General features: G+C 40.1%; 1 protein-coding gene across 1 annotated transcript; it reads left to right on the forward strand.

Annotated features, from left to right (window-relative positions):
* The first annotated feature begins 1,297 nt into the window (after window positions 1–1,297).
* Window positions 1,298–15,147, forward strand: coq8ab (coenzyme Q8A, genome duplicate b). Its single transcript, XM_085440852.1, has 15 exons — window positions 1,298–1,595; window positions 1,904–2,056; window positions 3,569–3,859; window positions 3,974–4,040; window positions 5,149–5,220; window positions 6,231–6,356; window positions 7,937–8,022; window positions 8,104–8,244; window positions 8,341–8,422; window positions 8,532–8,625; window positions 11,656–11,797; window positions 11,997–12,104; window positions 12,200–12,265; window positions 13,423–13,509; window positions 14,384–15,147. Exons 2-15 carry the CDS (start codon window positions 1,922–1,924, stop codon window positions 14,675–14,677), a joined length of 1,791 nt encoding a protein of 596 aa, XP_085296978.1. The 5' UTR covers window positions 1,298–1,595; window positions 1,904–1,921; the 3' UTR covers window positions 14,678–15,147.
* Window positions 15,148–16,318: the final 1,171 nt, after the last annotated feature.

The raw sequence follows: 16,318 nt of genomic DNA on the forward strand, positions 1-16,318 counted from the left end.
TGTGTGACAGAATGCAGAAATCTAACTTTTGAACATATACCAACCCCCCCAAAAAAGACAAATTATGGAATTTTCTGCAACTGAATATTTCATTAATTTTGGCTGGTCTTCCTTGCGTTTGGCCTCATTGGTCCAGTGGGCATTATAACCTACAGCTCTTGCACCAATTTTGAAAATAACAATGAAGCTGAAAAAATGTAGTTGTTCACCAGCATCGCAATTCCATTACTTTTTATCATGGCTTACCTTGGTGTGGTTTGCAAAGTGCTTCAGAAAGATGAGGAAATCTGTTTCTTGCACCCATCCTGATTTATTTCCACTACCAGTACTTCCTACTGGTCCATCTCTGACACAGTGTGAGAATGTGTATGTGTGGGAACACAAACAGTGGAGGAATTGTGTTGCCAATGGCATTAACCGCATATACAAATGCGACCAATGAACCTCTCTCTGCTGATGTCGTTGCCCCAACTTGTTTAATATAAGTTAAAGTAATAGTGTGGTAAGTTGTAACATCTGCATTATTGTTACAACTAACCCAGACTGTTGCTGTTACAACTGACCCAGACTCCTATAGCCATGAACTAGCTAACATTACAGCCAACGGCTAAAACATTAGCACTAAAGACTTACACAGAATATATCCCCATAGACATACAAATAACATAATTTAAGTTTGATGAGTTTAACTGCAAAGCAGATAATGCTATTAGAAATTGAAATAAAGTAGAAAAACTTACTTTTTGGCATACAAATTACTTTTTTTCGTGTTAAATTGTTTGTGTTTGACAAAATGTGCTGATTTTTCACATGTGATAGCGCAACTGAGTTGGGCATGCACAGGATTAATCACATCATTTGAAACTTAGCCCTGATTGGAGAAATTGGAAGTGTTACAACTGACCCACGTTACAACTATCCCCGGTCTCCCCTACATTGTCTATTATTTTTCTCTGTTGTACTACTACTACTACTATTGTTGTTGTTGTTGTTGTTGTAAATTGTGGAAATTTCTGAGTAGCCTCTGGTACACCTTTGGGGCAAATACGGATCTACCTTATCTAAATAAATAAATAAATAACCATTTACTTTGAGCGTTGTACTACTTCTCGTGGCCACAGTAACCTTACATCGAACGTTAGAGAGCGCATGTCCAGCACATGGTCTAGCAGAAAGCCTTTTCCTCCATATGTGTCCTTTTTTTTTCTTTCTTGCTAGTTGCTCATGAACGCCTCACATGTTCGCATCTCGCACCGCCCCATTGGAGGACACGTCAATCGGTCGCGTGCTGACGTGTGAGGGGCGACTGACAGTTTGTCCAGCCAGTAAGGGTGTATGTTGATGTCTGGACCCCGCGGCTGAAGTTGCCTCATTGGCCCGTGTTTGTTAAACTTCCTCCGAGGGAGCCTCGGCCAGAATCGGCACGTACTCCAGCGCGTCGCCCGCCTTTTCCCTTCGTCCCGCTGGAGGTTTTTTAAGGGAATTGTGTCGAGTTAAATCAAGGTGAACGTGGCTCATGCTACAGTAGCACAATGCTTGCTGGTGTGCACGCTCACTGAGCGGGGAGGACGTGTGTTGCGAGGTTTTTATTAGTGGTGAGTGGAAGTTGTTTCTTTGTCCATGCCTTTTGTCTCGGGTTTGTTTTGAAAGCTTCTCTTTGTGTTGTTGTTGTTGTTGTTGTTGTTTTTGAGTTTTTTTTTTATTATTTTCCTTTCTTGTCCAGGCTGTTAGCAACGTCAATATCACACTTTTGCGTTGTTTTGCTTAAGCGTGCTATACGTGGTCTTGTTGTACTCTTCAAGTGTGAGAACATAAACGGATATTCACCCAGAAGAGCTACACCACTTCACACATCTCTGCATGACACCCCAGCACCTGTTTCAAAGACCTTACTCCCCTGCAGGTTTCTAACAGTTGCAGCATGGCAGGCGACACCGTGGTCTGGAGGAGTCTTAAGTGGGTAAAGCAGGCGGCCCACAGAGCCCCACCAGGCGGCCTAACTGTCACCGGGAACCAGAGGCTGGTAAACTTTCATCACACCAGTGGAACGGCAAGGGTGAGCAGTCAGCTGTGATTTGGGTGTTGTGCAGTTGTAGACTAGGATCAAGTTTCACATTGCATGCAGCGCAGATATCTTCTGTTTTTGCTTTTTGGTCACGATGACCTCATCAGCAGCAGTAGATCGAGGCTTCTGGAGGCAGGTAGTACAGAAGCAGAAGTGAGAGGGGATGGTTTGTGAAGCAGGCTGTGAAGGATACACATTTCCTAAAGCCTGATAGGGGTATTTAAAAAATAAAAAGAAAAAAAAAATAGTAGCCTGCCAAGTGTACTGCACTGCTTCTGTTATTTATTCGCTGTTGGGAATAAAGGTTCATAGTTAAAATTAAAGGATTTGTACTTTGGATATTTAATAATTAATCAATAATAGTCTCTTGGGACTAAAATAACAGCCTCTGAACTAAGCAGGTAGAAGCTGGATTTGTATACACCTGGTTTTAGTATTTATAACGCCTTACACCAGGGGTTCTCTTTTGCACCAAGCTGAAGGATCTGAAGGCGACTGCATGAACTTGTACTGTATTTTTGTAACCTGTTAATTGAGACCAAACACTGATGTTGTATCTAATAGCAGTTTACAGTGTATTTATTATAATACACTTTCATTAGTAACGCCTCTGCATGGGCCAATTTCTGTAAATGCCAGCCCATCTTCGGTTCCACTTTAATAGGAGTTTCATACAGAGCTCTGTGCATCAGGAGGAATACAGCTGTAATGTTTATTTTCTACTTTAACAGAACTAATTTGTTAGCAGGTTTTCCTGTAAGGGTTTTATGTGCTGTAGATACTACAAACCTGCAAACCTCACAGGTGGGAACAGCTCACATTACTCCAAAAGTAATGTTTTACACGTTATGAGTTATTGTTTCTTTTCTTATTTACTTGATGTAATGAGTAACATGTTATCCCACTCTTTATATTGCTTTTTCCACATGCATGTGCCCATTAAACACATCATCAACAACTTATATTGTATTGCATTGCATTGAACACTATTCATGATTAGAGATGCCCCGACTGCAGTTTGTCGGCTGGTCCCAGCATCTCTACTCATGATACAGTACTCTCACAATACCTTTACCTCGATAATAACAATATCATGATACAGCAATCCTGCTGAACTGATAAATGTGTATATTGCAAGGTGGTCACCTACAACACATCACTGCGACATCATATCACCATAGTATAATACCACTTAAAAGGGTAAAAACAGGAACTATGCTTTTATAAACAGCATTGCTGTGCCTGTGTGTATTGTCATTATTATTTAAGAATATTATAATATTTAAATTCACATTTGTTAGCTTTCTTGCCATTTTTCTGCTGCAAGATTCTTCTCTTCTTCCCTGAAGTTTAGTTATCATCTTTGTTTTAATAAAAATATTGATATTTGGCGCCAGCGTTTCGGTAACATATCACAAGAGAAAGCGAAAAAACATTTTGTCCCATCCTTACTTAACAGCTGCATAAATAAATGTTGCTGAATGTCATGTTTTGTTCTTTTAGGAGAACCAGAAAGATGTCTGCGTATACAGAGGCACAACATTTCACAGATACTCCACTATGGCTGCTTGCTTCAGTACAAGCTTAACAGGAAGTGCAAATGGGCATCAGAGGACCTGCAGTGGAAGATGTGATAAAGGTCTTAGGTACTACAAAGACTGGTCAAGTCGGCTGTTCTCTGGACATACGAGGCTCTTTAACCAGGACAACACCACAGTGGGGCGGCTGACATCGGAGGATATCGATAAAGCAAGGAGTAACAAGAAAAGGGACTTTAAGCAGCATACGCAAGTGGTATCTACTCTCTCTCTTTTTTCTGTAAATGAGTGTTTTAATGATAATGATAAATGCAAGTGTGTATTTCACAGCTGCAGTGAAGTGTTTACATTTTATTTCCTTTGATTTCAGCTTAGTGAAAAAGCTCGAGAGAAGAAGGTACCCGTCACACGGATAGGAAGGCTGGTAAACTTTGGAGGTAGGTGATTTCTTTACCATGGTATTTGTCACATTAAAACCTGAATTAAAAAATGTCTGTAAATCTCAAAACAAAGTGTGACTCTCAGTAAGGCATTTGACCCTGAGTTGCTCCACTGGGCAAGTACTGGACAACGCCAGCTTGTGTGGGAATACTGGGCTGCTGCCAGGTGCTGTCAAAGTGTGATCTGCATGAATGTGAAGCAGCAGCAGTGTTGAAAACCTATCACACTCCCCCCAAAAATGTGTTTTAAAATAATCAGTTGCAGCTCTTTAAACTGAGAGAACATCTGCAAAAATCGTTAACCAATTTAATGTTGAGCTCACTTTAATTTTTATATATTAAATGAGAATCTGACCTTTTTAAAAATCATGATCCTGGATGGAGTCTGTAACTAACGACTTTTTGCGATAGAAGTTCTGCAAACTAGTTCTGCAATTTGTGTTTGGCAGTGCTGGCACTTCCTCCAAGTCTAACTCAGCGAGACGTCAAAATGCACTTGAGTAGAAACTCCCTCACAAAGCCTGAACATGCCATTTATACAGACATCTGTTTTTTGTAAGTGGAATAGCCACTGTTGCTTGTATTCCTCATATTGTAAAGTGTTTGGGTATCAAAGTTTAATTTTGGATTTAGTGGAAAGAGTCTGACCTCATGACCTTGGTCAGCAGTTTTCAAGAGGTGGGGCGAGATTGTGGAAAATGCTGACGTGCTCCCTCACAAGACTTAAATTACAGAGTATCAGTAGCAGAAAAAACGTTACTGGAACATGCCTGAGAATCCAGCTAATAGGAAAATGTGCAATCAACCATCAGCTGCCTTCTCGTGGAAGTATCAAATGTTTCTCTCACTAATTCTTGGCCTCCATTTGTCCCTGAGCCTCCCTTGGTGCTGCTTTAAGAAATTATACCCAAGTCTGGTTGCTGATTGTTGTTATCACGTTCTTTTTTTTTTATGCAGTAGTTATCATATGCAGGTAGGTTGTTTGTAAGGGCAACACTGCTCTTGCAAGCAGTTACCAACACTGGTAATGTTAACTTCATCTTTGCAGCAGTTTATTCAGTGAATTGTTTGGTTTAAAAAAAAAAAAAATCACTTCCTTTTGCAGGTCTGGCAGTTGGACTTGGCATCGGAGCAATCGCAGAAGTGGTCAAGAAGAGTTTAAAACCCAAAGAACGAGGTGACAGCAGGAGACTTTTGCTTTACGAGTCTGCTGAGATTGATCCTCATGTTTGGGCTTTGCTAATGATGCCAGGAAAGCTATAGCTGCTCCTCTAAACCTGCACAGCTGACCTGTCATTTAACTGAGACTGTTAAGATAAGCAATCGTGAGTAAACTACATACCTGCCGGTTTATCGTCAGAATGTCCAGGTAGTCTAATTTTGGATATTGGAGTTCAATATTTTTTTATGTGGAAGCAGAAAGCTTATGCAAGCACAGAATATCAGTGACTAGTTTAATGTTCGGGGAAATGCAGGACACTATTGTAATGTTTTGTTTGTAAATAAGGGGCTCTGAGATTTTGTACAGAAGAAACAATCAGCTATGTAACATCCCGCTAAAAACGCTGGCATCAAAAAGCCTGATCCTACAAAAAAAAACTTCTGCATTTCACAAAAACATGGAAATAAAAATGGAAAGTCTGTGGATTTAAATTGATGTTAAAAAAATGTGTAATGTTGTGACTAAAAGTTAGAAAGCGATATTGTAGATGCTTCATTGGCTCTAGGTCAGGAGTCGAACTTAAGCAGATTAGTGGTATTGATTATGTTGCTTGCTTTGAGCAGCAGGTCACATTTCCTCTGGATGTAACCTTCCACTGAAGCTTGTGTTCAGTCGATCCACTCATCAGAATCTTGTTCAAGAAAATCATCTTGGAGACATTTTTCACCTCTTATAAATATAGCTGGGCCTCAGTGAGCTGTACACACAAAGCACGATCAAGCAGATTATCTTAAAGCTTTTAGTCTTTCCTCCCCACTCACCTGACCTGAACCCCACTAAACATCTAGGAAGTGGGGACACTTTAAGACAGAGAAAGCAAAATGTGCTGGGATAAAAAGGATTTGCACATTTTGGAATATAAGAAAAATGGTGGGATTTGTTGTGGATTGATGCATTTTTCAAAGACACGTGTTCCGTTGCGAGTTGTCTTGGCACATGTTATAAACAGTTTTTGTGTTTTCTAGGTAACAAAAAGGCCATAATGGATTCGAATGCTTTCCTCTCTGAAGCCAACGCTCAAAGAATTGTCCGGACGCTTTGCAAAGTTCGAGGTGCTGCTCTAAAAATTGGACAGATGCTCAGTATTCAAGGTGAGGTACAGATACACATACACCTGAGTGATGCACCTTAATGGATCTTAGCTGTTTTAATCACTGTAAACACAAGCAGAAGTTAATCTTTAGTGATACCGTATTAACTGATCTCGCGTGATACAAGGACATGAGGATCTGGACAAACTGCTGAGGCATATTATAAGCAGGAAACCCACATGTGTCTGTGTACAAATAAAGGTTCAACTTCCATCACAGACTAAACATGCCTGTCTGCTGAGATCACTTCACCAACTTTAAAATGTCATCCCCAAAAATAAACACCGGGCCAGCTGTACACAATACGTGCAATTCCCGTGGAGTTATTGTAGGTGGCAGAGTCTAGCCTGACTGTTGGCTTTAAAAAGCATGTTTACAGCGCAGACATGTTTTTCAGCTCTGGCCTGTGCAGTCATGTATGATCCCTGCGATAAAATCCTTCAGCCAAGCATTTTTTGAAACATTAATCCTTGGCAAACTTTTAAAAGAAATCACAAGATTGTTCAACAACACTTGTTTTAAAGATGTTTGTAGAAGCTTTATTTTCCCTTATCCAAACTGACATGGTAGCCAGCCATGACACAGTTTCAGCGTTATCATCAGCTAACTTCGTTAACTTTATCTTAATACTGACCTTGAGGGGAAAAAGAAGCTGTTGACAAAACGGTGTCACTTCAAGGTCCGTTTAGTATCTCTTCAGCTTTCAAACGATCCTTATCTGCAAGGAGAGTAGAAGTGAAACCGTTTGTGATTATTAGCGTTATTAGTTTTCACGTTAAAAATACAGAACAACTATTTCCAGTTTTTCAGCAAGAGGATCTGTTGTTTTTCTTCCCATATGACAGTAAACTTATTTACATTTTGAATATATTATTAGATAATAAAATAATTTATAGGGAAACGCTTGTCTCTACTACAGTAAAGCTGCATTAAATGGTTATATTTATATTTTAAATGTATGTATTTTACAGCTTAATTTATGTGAAAGAGATTGATCTTAGTGATGGACCTATAGTGTTAAACCTAACTCGGCTATGGTCTGGACCCTGTTTTGGTTCATTCTCATCTCTCCTTTAAGGCACCATTTAAGCTGTAGTCTAACTTACTTCATGATACCAGCTAGCCAAATTTAAGCTTTGAGGTATTTTTTCATTTAAAAGCAAGGATTTAATTAAGACTATTGGTTTTGCACACTTGAAAACGTACAGTACCAGAAGATTGTTTTTACTACTTCTTCATCATTTACCTGCTCCCATTAGGGGTCACCTCACTCTATCCCTGTCATCCTCCTTTGTGACACCAACTCTCTGCATGTCCCCCTTCACAACATCGATGAATCATCTGTGATCTTCCTCTTTTCCCCCTCCTGGCAGCTCCATCCTTTATCCAGTATATCCACATCCTCTGCACATCTGCAAGTCTCACCCTGAGCATTTTCAATTCATTTTTAATCCTAAATTTCAGCTCTGCCTCCTGTCTTTTCAATAACACCTGGATTATTATTTTTTTTAAACTGTTCTTACCCTATAGGCATCATCATGTGTTTCATTCGCTCTGTACTTTTCGTTTTTGTTTGTCAGATGACGCCTTTATCAACCCTCAGCTGGCTAAAATCTTTGAGCGTGTTCGACAGAGTGCAGACTTCATGCCTACTAAGCAGATGATGGTACAGTATGGAGAACGCTGGCAAACTATACAAATAAAGTTACATTTCTCCAGTTAATTTTTTTCCTTTTTCTCTCTACAGAAAGTCATTTACAATGATCTCGGCCCAAACTGGAGGGACAAACTGGAATACTTCGAGGAGAGGCCATTCGCAGCCGCGTCCATTGGTCAAGTCCATTTAGCAAAAATGAAGGATGGCCGGGAGGTAGCCATGAAGATTCAGGTGAGAGAAGTGTTTGTGCTGAGATAAATGCAGATGTTAAGTGGGTCATAAGTCAGCAAATAGAATAAAATAACTCAATCAAATCTTTCCCTTCAGTACCCTGGAATAGCAAAGAGTATCGAGAGTGACGTGAATAATATCATGACTGCCCTGAGGTTAAGCAACGCACTGCCTGAAGGTATTTTTCTTATCATTTAGGGATAACAGCTGCTATTGTCTGATCTTTGTAAACCTGCAGCTCGACCGCAATGATTTTCAACCCCCCTCCATTTGACCTCTTTTTCCAGGTTTATTTCCTGAGCATCTCATTGAGGTCATGAGTCGAGAGCTGGCGCTGGAATGTGATTATATAAGGGAAGCAAATTGTGCCAGAAAATTTCAGTGAGTTGTTTGCATTTATTCTTACTAAATTGACTAAGCTTGGGTATAGAGCTGGGCGATAGAACGATAACGATATGTATCGCGATATAACTTTTACTCGATAGAGAAATTAAGCTATCGCGATAGACCTCGCCGCTCTTGTCCTCTTAAAAAAAAAAAAAAAGGTCAGCCAATCCAAATTAGGTAGCGCAGAGCCGAACCAATCACAGCCGCAGCGTCACGTCGCGTGACTTGTTACGTACAGCACAAGTGCCAAGCCGCACGTGTGTTTGTTTGGGAAGCAGCCAGCGGGTAATGGAGCCAGCGCGTAATGGAGGAAATGAGTGTGCCGACTAGAAAAATCAACCGAGCGTGACCGAAGAGAAAACAGATAATGGTTCCAATGCCGGAGAGATTGTCGAACAGAAGAGCCATAGAAGTTCCGTAGTGTGAAGGTATTTCGGCTATTTCAAGTCTGACAAAAAACAGAGTAGCGTGCACTGTAAATTGTGCCGAAAGCAAGTCTGGAAATACAATAAACTGGTGCATGCGTCACACTGCGCCACGTTATTGTTTCGGTGAAATGAATTTCTACAATACTGTTAATTCTACTCTCTGCAGTGTTTAAATGCTTACATATACACACAGTTACTGTCCCTCCACACATACGACTCGGTTCTGCTTCTATGCCCCAGCTTTGTTTACTTTTTCCCACCGAGGCTTCTAGACTTCTGATTGGCCAACATTTCGGCACGGTTAGGAATCTAGCGCCACCTGCTGCTTTGGCATGTTCATAGCAGCGTTTTCCTTCATTTCTGCCTTTATGTGTGGACGGGATTATTTTTTAAAACGAAAACGGAAAATCTCCGTTTTCAAAAACACCCGTGTACGTGTGGACGTAGCCTCAGTCTCTGACTGGAAGCGCTAATTCGTCATTCGGCTTTTGTCAGACTAAAGTAACTGTTAAAACTGTTTGAAAAGCTAAGCTATACAACAAGGAGAGATTGAGAATTTCCTTTTAGTTCTCAGTTTATTTGATATTGACAAAAGTTAGTCAGTTTTGTCTGTTCTTCTGTAAAACAAACTAAGATTTATTTTTAGAATTAATATTTTGTTTCTAAGTGGAATTGACAATTTAGTCTGTTTCGTTTGTTCTATTTTGAAACTTAAACGCTTTAGCGGCTGCCTTTTGTGTAGTTTGCAATATTTGCCTTTATTTATCTGAAAAAGTCTCATGTTCCTTAAGTACATCTACCCTGTTGAACTTATTATGGGAAATAAATATTTAAATAAAAACAAGCTGCTGATTATTTCACATTTTACTTGTGAGCAACGGCACATTTAAATCTTACAAATATAGTTATTTGGCTTATATCGTGATAGATATCGTTATCCCCTGAAATGAAAAAAACATATCGTGATATGAAAAAATCTCATATCGCCCAGCTCTACTTGGGTAATGTTTTATTTGTCTTTGCTAGAAGCGTGCTTTGCACCAGAACTTCCATCTAGCTACAGTTAGCCACAATCGCTACTTCTCACACAATACTGTTCAGATTTCAGTAAAACACAGTGATCACCTACTTGGTCTTCACTAAAACTGCTCAAGGTCACGATCACGTTTGTTGGTTTACGAGCAGTCACCTGTGAATTGTGATGACATGGTGAGACAGATGAGCTGCTGCATCATTGACAGTCTGGCTTGTGGCCTTTATCTGTTATTTTTTAATATTTTTGTATTATTTAGCAGTTTGTGTATAAATGCATTGTTAGGTTTTAGATTTTGAGTTTTAAAAAATATTCCTCATATAGTCTGTGGCTTTTGCGTCAACTTCCCAGAATTCAGTTGTGTTCCCGCCTCCTTAGACATTCAGGTTGTTTCACCGTTGGTGCCTCTATTTTTGGTATTTTTGGCTATTTTAGCTACTGTACTGTATTTCTTATCCACAAGAAAATACTTTGTAGTGTTTTGAACCTTCTGATTTTGTTTAACGACATACAAACTTATTTTAACCTTTGGTCTCTGCCAGTTTTTCCTGGAAAGTCCTACCAGGCAACAACTTACAATAATAGCTGCTGCATAATGAATGATATACAGTATACACAAACATTACTGTTCCCATATAGTTCCCATAGTAACACCTTCACAGCTCTTGTTGTGTCACAATGAGTCCTAAAGATATTTTTGATTTGGGTTCATGCCCTTGACATTTTCAGCAGCAGGCGGCTTTGACAAAGGAGCCATTTGGCAACAAACAGCAACTAGTACTGTGCAAAAGCCTTGAGCCCCACCCCTCATTTCTTTCCATTTTGCTCACGAAATGAGTGCAGTATTTATTGAAACACGTTCCAACATAAATGGAAATGCATAAAAATAAAAAAATCTAACAAGCTTGAAATTCCATATTTGTTATGGCCATCATTATTCTTCAATACAGCCTGAACTCTCTTAGGCAAGCTTTCATATTATGTGTGTGTGTCTAGGTGTGCTTTTACTGTACCGACAGTGTGTTTGGCGTCATTATCATGCTGAAAAATGAAGCAACTGCCAATCAGATGTTTTTTCAGACGGTCTTGCATGGTGGCTCACATTCAGATAACTTTATTTATCCCACATTGGGCAATCCAGTTTGACAGTCCGCCATTGCAACAATACGGCAAAAATTAAAATCAACATCCAACAGTACTTTTCTGAATTTCCACTGGCTAAAATGCAGCACTCAATGAGATCTGTCACCAGCAATTTTTAATCCAGTTCTTGTATAACTGTGTGTACCTCAGCCTGTCCTTAAAAACGGTTTCTTGACAGCCACCCTTCTGTTGGGATTGTTTCAGTTCTCCAGGTTTTCCAAAGAAAAAACTTTGAAAGCCCTTCAGAAAGGTCGGAGAATTATTGCTCAAGACCAGACAAAAACATCTGGCCCCTTGGAAGCAAAATGTAAAGAAATAGGTGGCTCAAGACATTTGCACTGTGCTGTAACAGAGCACCTGAAGGGCCAGATAAGGGTTATCTGCACGCTTCTTCTGACTTTGTTGCTGTGTGTTTGGTAGCGAGCTGCTGGAGGATCACCCCTTCTTCTGTGTGCCTGATGTGATAGACGAGCTAAGCAATAAGCAGGTTCTCACCACAACACTGGTGCCTGGTTTCCCGCTGGACAAGGCCACACATCTCCCTCAGGAACTCAGGAATGAGGTATGCCTTTAAGAGCTTCACTCTGCTCTGAACTCTACACTATTTACAGTATAGTTAACACCTGTGCTCTGCCAAGATGAGGTACATGCCACCTTAAAATAAAATAAAAAACCCTGAGACATGGCAGCATGTAGCAGAGATAACTATTTAAGTATCAGCACCCACTCATGTCACTTCCAGTTGTCTCTCCTTCTGCCAGATTTGTGAGCAGATCCTTATTTTATGCCTGAGGGAGCTTTTTGAGTTCAGATACATGCAAACCGATCCGAACTGGTCCAACTTCTTCTTTGATCCACAAACTCATAAGGTCAGTTTGCCCAAGTTATACCAGCGACACGCGTGGATTTAATCTTTCTCCTTTTCACTGATGCGTGTTTTCTGTTTTTTATGACTTCACGTCAGGTTGCGCTGCTGGATTTTGGAGCTACTCGAGGATTTAACAAGCATTTTACTGATACCTACATTGAGGTGAGAAGTGTTCTCATTGTTGTTGTACACTGTGTTGCCCCCACTGGCTATTATGCTACATGAATTTAAAAACAAAAAGATGCATACACCTGCCTGAGAATTTAGTTTATCTAGTTCTCAAACAGTGATGTGCAAATGTTATGTCATTTCTTTATAAATATTCTTCTAATGTTTCTTGAACATTGGCTGCTCCTTAACCCATTCTAGGTCCAGATAATTCTGGTCACATGAAGTACACTTAGATTATTACTTGTAATTACAACATTTTGTTTTGTATTTGGAAAATAGTGTTCATGAAGACTATCAAGAAACTAAACACATACAAATATGAAAAAAGGATGTGAAAAACTTAGCACACTGCTTCGATTGACAGAATTAAGCAGGCAAGACTGCTAATGAAATGTGCTTGATTGAATGAACATCGGCAAGTGTGAGCACCTCTATAGAGAACAGAGGTTTTTGGAGTTTTCTGGTCTGGAGCATTTAGGCGTTTCCCTGTAAAGTCACCCAAAAAAACCCAATAGCTACATCTCACACTCTGCAGACCTCAGTTAACATGTTAAAGTCATTTTGACCGATGAGACGAAAGCACAGCTCCATGTTTGGAGAAAACCAAACACAGCATATCAGCACAAACACCTCGTATCAGCTGTGAAACACCGTGGTGGTGTAGGGGTGATGATTTGGTTTGGTTTGCAGCTAAATGCAATAGTACGATGATCCAAAGCACAGCAGCCAGTCTAGAACAAAATGGCTGAAAAAAGAGAAGAATCGAGGTGCAGCAAAAGCCCAATGTCCAGATCTCAAGCTGATTGAAATGCTGTGGTCCCAGAAACTGAATTGAAGCAACACTATAAAGAAGAGTGGGCCAAAGTCCTCCACAATGTTGTGAGAGACTCATAAAGCCGTGCAGAAAACGAGTTCTTCAGGTTAATGCTGCTAAAGGTGGTTCTACAAGCTGTTGAATCGTGGGACAGGACTGCAGTCCTTTTCAAGTTACTCTGTTTTTGTCATTTTGCTGTGAGAATATCTGTTAACCACACAGGTTAAGACAGATGATGTGCTTTATTGTTGTGCAGACAAGAATTTCAATAAGTTTCAGTTGAGAAATATCTTTTCGTCATGTGAAACCGTCTGGTGCGATTTCTCTCACTCAGATTATAAAAGCAGCTGCAGATCAGGACAGAGAAGGCGTCCTACTGAAATCCAGAGAAATGAAGTTCCTCACAGGATACGAGTCAAAGGTGAGAAACGGACATTGTAAATTTTACTAATGAACCGCACCACACTGTGATTCAGTTCAACAGTAGCTGTGAGTTTATGTTTATGATTTGTCTGTTGTTGTATTTTTGAATGTAGCGTGAAAGACATGAAAGGTTCATGCAGTCAAACAGCAATTTTACTGTGTTCAAAGTAAGATTGAGAGGAGCTTCTGAAATGCACCATATTTTTATTGAAAATGTTTTGAAATATTCAGTCACTCAAAGTATTTACTAGGTGTTCTTTAGCGACCTCTAGTGGCACCCAACAGGAACTACAACAGCACTCATATTTTGTGAACAGTCTCGCTATCTTGGTTTTTATTATACAGGAACTGTTATGAGATGATAGTAAAAATGACTTAGAGTATATACTGTGGACAATTTCTTTTTTTTTTTTTTTTTTTTTTGTTCTCTTTATTATATGGTGCCTGAAGATCACATTGCTCTCTCGTCTTACTACAGTTCTTGTGTGGGTTTAGTGTGTTCCAGTGTTGTTCAGTCTGTCTCTTCACATAACTCCAGTTATTCCCTGAGGCTGAGAGCAGGCCTGTGTGTCTTTAATCACATTTGCAGCTCTTGTGGTAGAGGAAATATTTATTGAGTCTGGCTGCATGTCCTCCTGCAAAATAAATATGGGACCAACGATGAATGAAGTGTTAGCTTTAGAAGTGCTGATGGAGGGGATTATTTCAGCTTGTTTCCAGTCTCTGTTGCAAGATGCTGGGTGCAGCGTCCTATTCAACACAAATAAAATTAATATTGATCTCTTCGTCTAAAAGCAGAGGAGCAGGTTTCTGTACATGCTGAACTTTTACTTGAAAGCCTCTTGATCATTTTTCTTGTCTTCTGCATTAAGGCGATGGAGAACGCCCACGTGGATGCGGTGATGATCCTCGGAGAGGCCTTCAACTCAGAAAAGCCCTTTGACTTTGGAATGCAGAGCACAACTGAGCGCATCCACAACCTCATCCCAGTGATGCTGAAAGAGCGTCTCACGCCACCGCCAGAGGAAACCTACTCCCTCCACAGAAAAATGGGCGGCTCCTTTCTCATTTGCTCGAAACTCAAAGCTAAAATCGCATGCAAGGACATGTTCCAGGAGGCCCACAGAAACTACTGGAAAGATGGAGACCCCAAGTCCGCACATTGAAGACTGCTTTTCCAGAAAGTGTGTTGAAACCAGGAATTTTTGTCATGGTGAACAATTCTTATCTGCAAATTTTTGGGCTCATCACGCCAGAAAGTGTTTTGTTACGTGATATACTAATAACTACCTAGATTTGTTGGGTTTTTTTTACTGTTTGTTAAACTAAACTGTTACAGTACATCCCAAAAAAAAAAAAAGAAAAACCTTAAAAAATGCATATCGGAATAATCTCTACCTATTAGGAATTTCATATCTATGTTTAACATTTCATTGCTTGCTTTGACCTGGTTTCAATCCAGACTAACTCTTACTATACCGTCCTTAATAATGTGCTAAGACTCTTTTGTATGTATTGTTTGAAAAAATTTGTACCTCATAATTATGTGCCTGTATGATCTGAGGGAGCGTCCTTCATTTGACCTGGATTGTCAGTTGAAATAAATTGAAACTGATGCTGCAAAAAACAAACCAAATCTGTTCTAGCGAGCACTGGAGAGCTATTGAGTGAAGCAAGGTGCAGACAGAAGTAAAGAAAAGGGTGGGAAAAAAAAGAAGGTTCATATGAAAAAATATTTTAATTCACGAGAAAAAAATTCAAGTTTAGAATTTTATAACTGCAAAATGTCTTAGTGACAGACGTGTGTGTGATGAAAGGCGATTCAAACGTCACACAGCGGTGGTGTTGATACTGCAAATGTTACAAATCTGAAAGGGTGTTACTTCAAAAGCCAATTATTGTGCCAAGTGAATCCATTATGGTCTTATAGCTGAGGCAGGTGAGCAGTTTTTTAGTTGGCATAGAGAGTACACCATGTCTGTTCCGTTAATGTATCAGTGACCTTTAGTGTTGTGGGGAATATGGCCACTTTAGTTGGATCACTTGTGAGTGTTGTTGGCCAGGTGATGGCAATAACACCGCGGGGTGCTGAGCCACCCTTGATGTGATCGTTGTGTGGCTATAGCTCTCCATTTTGTGGTTGTTCACTAGTATGCTTGCTTTACTGAATTTTGTATATTACAGTAACTTTTTGTGGTATGAGGCCACTTGTAAGTGACCGTTTGTGTGGTGGAGACCACAGATCACTTGTGAATGTGATTATTCGTGGCTGCTCTCATTTTGTGTTGTAGTAGGTTGAATAATCCTTTTGGGTTTGACTGCTGTACTCATGTTGGTCACATGTTACTCTGTGCATTCAGTGTGGCAACTTTAAATCCTCATGCAGGGGCATCCATGCTTAAAGATACCAACTAAAGAAATGCGAGTATTTAGTTTTGTGTCAGGAGAGCAGGTGATAAAGTGCTCAAGTTTTGGCTTTGGCTTAATAAATTTAGGGGTCCTAGAGGAACCCTTTTGAGGGAGGTGGTGTTACGCTCCTCTGCAGCCCCTAATCTCAGTGTGTTCAGCTGTTGCTAATTGGCCACACCAATAAGGTGTAAATAAAAGCATACCTGAGGCAGGCTTTTCAGGAAGCTCACCAGTCTTTGCCTTTGTGGCACCAGCCATTTGAGCCAACCTGCGATGCTATTTTAAGCTAAAACCTCTTCTCACTTACACTCTGATATTCGCCTCCTTTTTTATGTTGCGGCCTCGAGCCGGGTCGTAACACCTCTTAAGTTTTCCAAAAAAACCCCGTCTTGATGATC

This window comes from Copadichromis virginalis, linkage group LG19, assembly GCF_057382275.1.
Source record: "Copadichromis virginalis isolate Kocher_CV1m ecotype Utaka linkage group LG19, C_Virginalis_male_GT1.1, whole genome shotgun sequence".
NCBI classification, from domain to species: Eukaryota; Metazoa; Chordata; class Actinopteri; order Cichliformes; family Cichlidae; genus Copadichromis; species Copadichromis virginalis.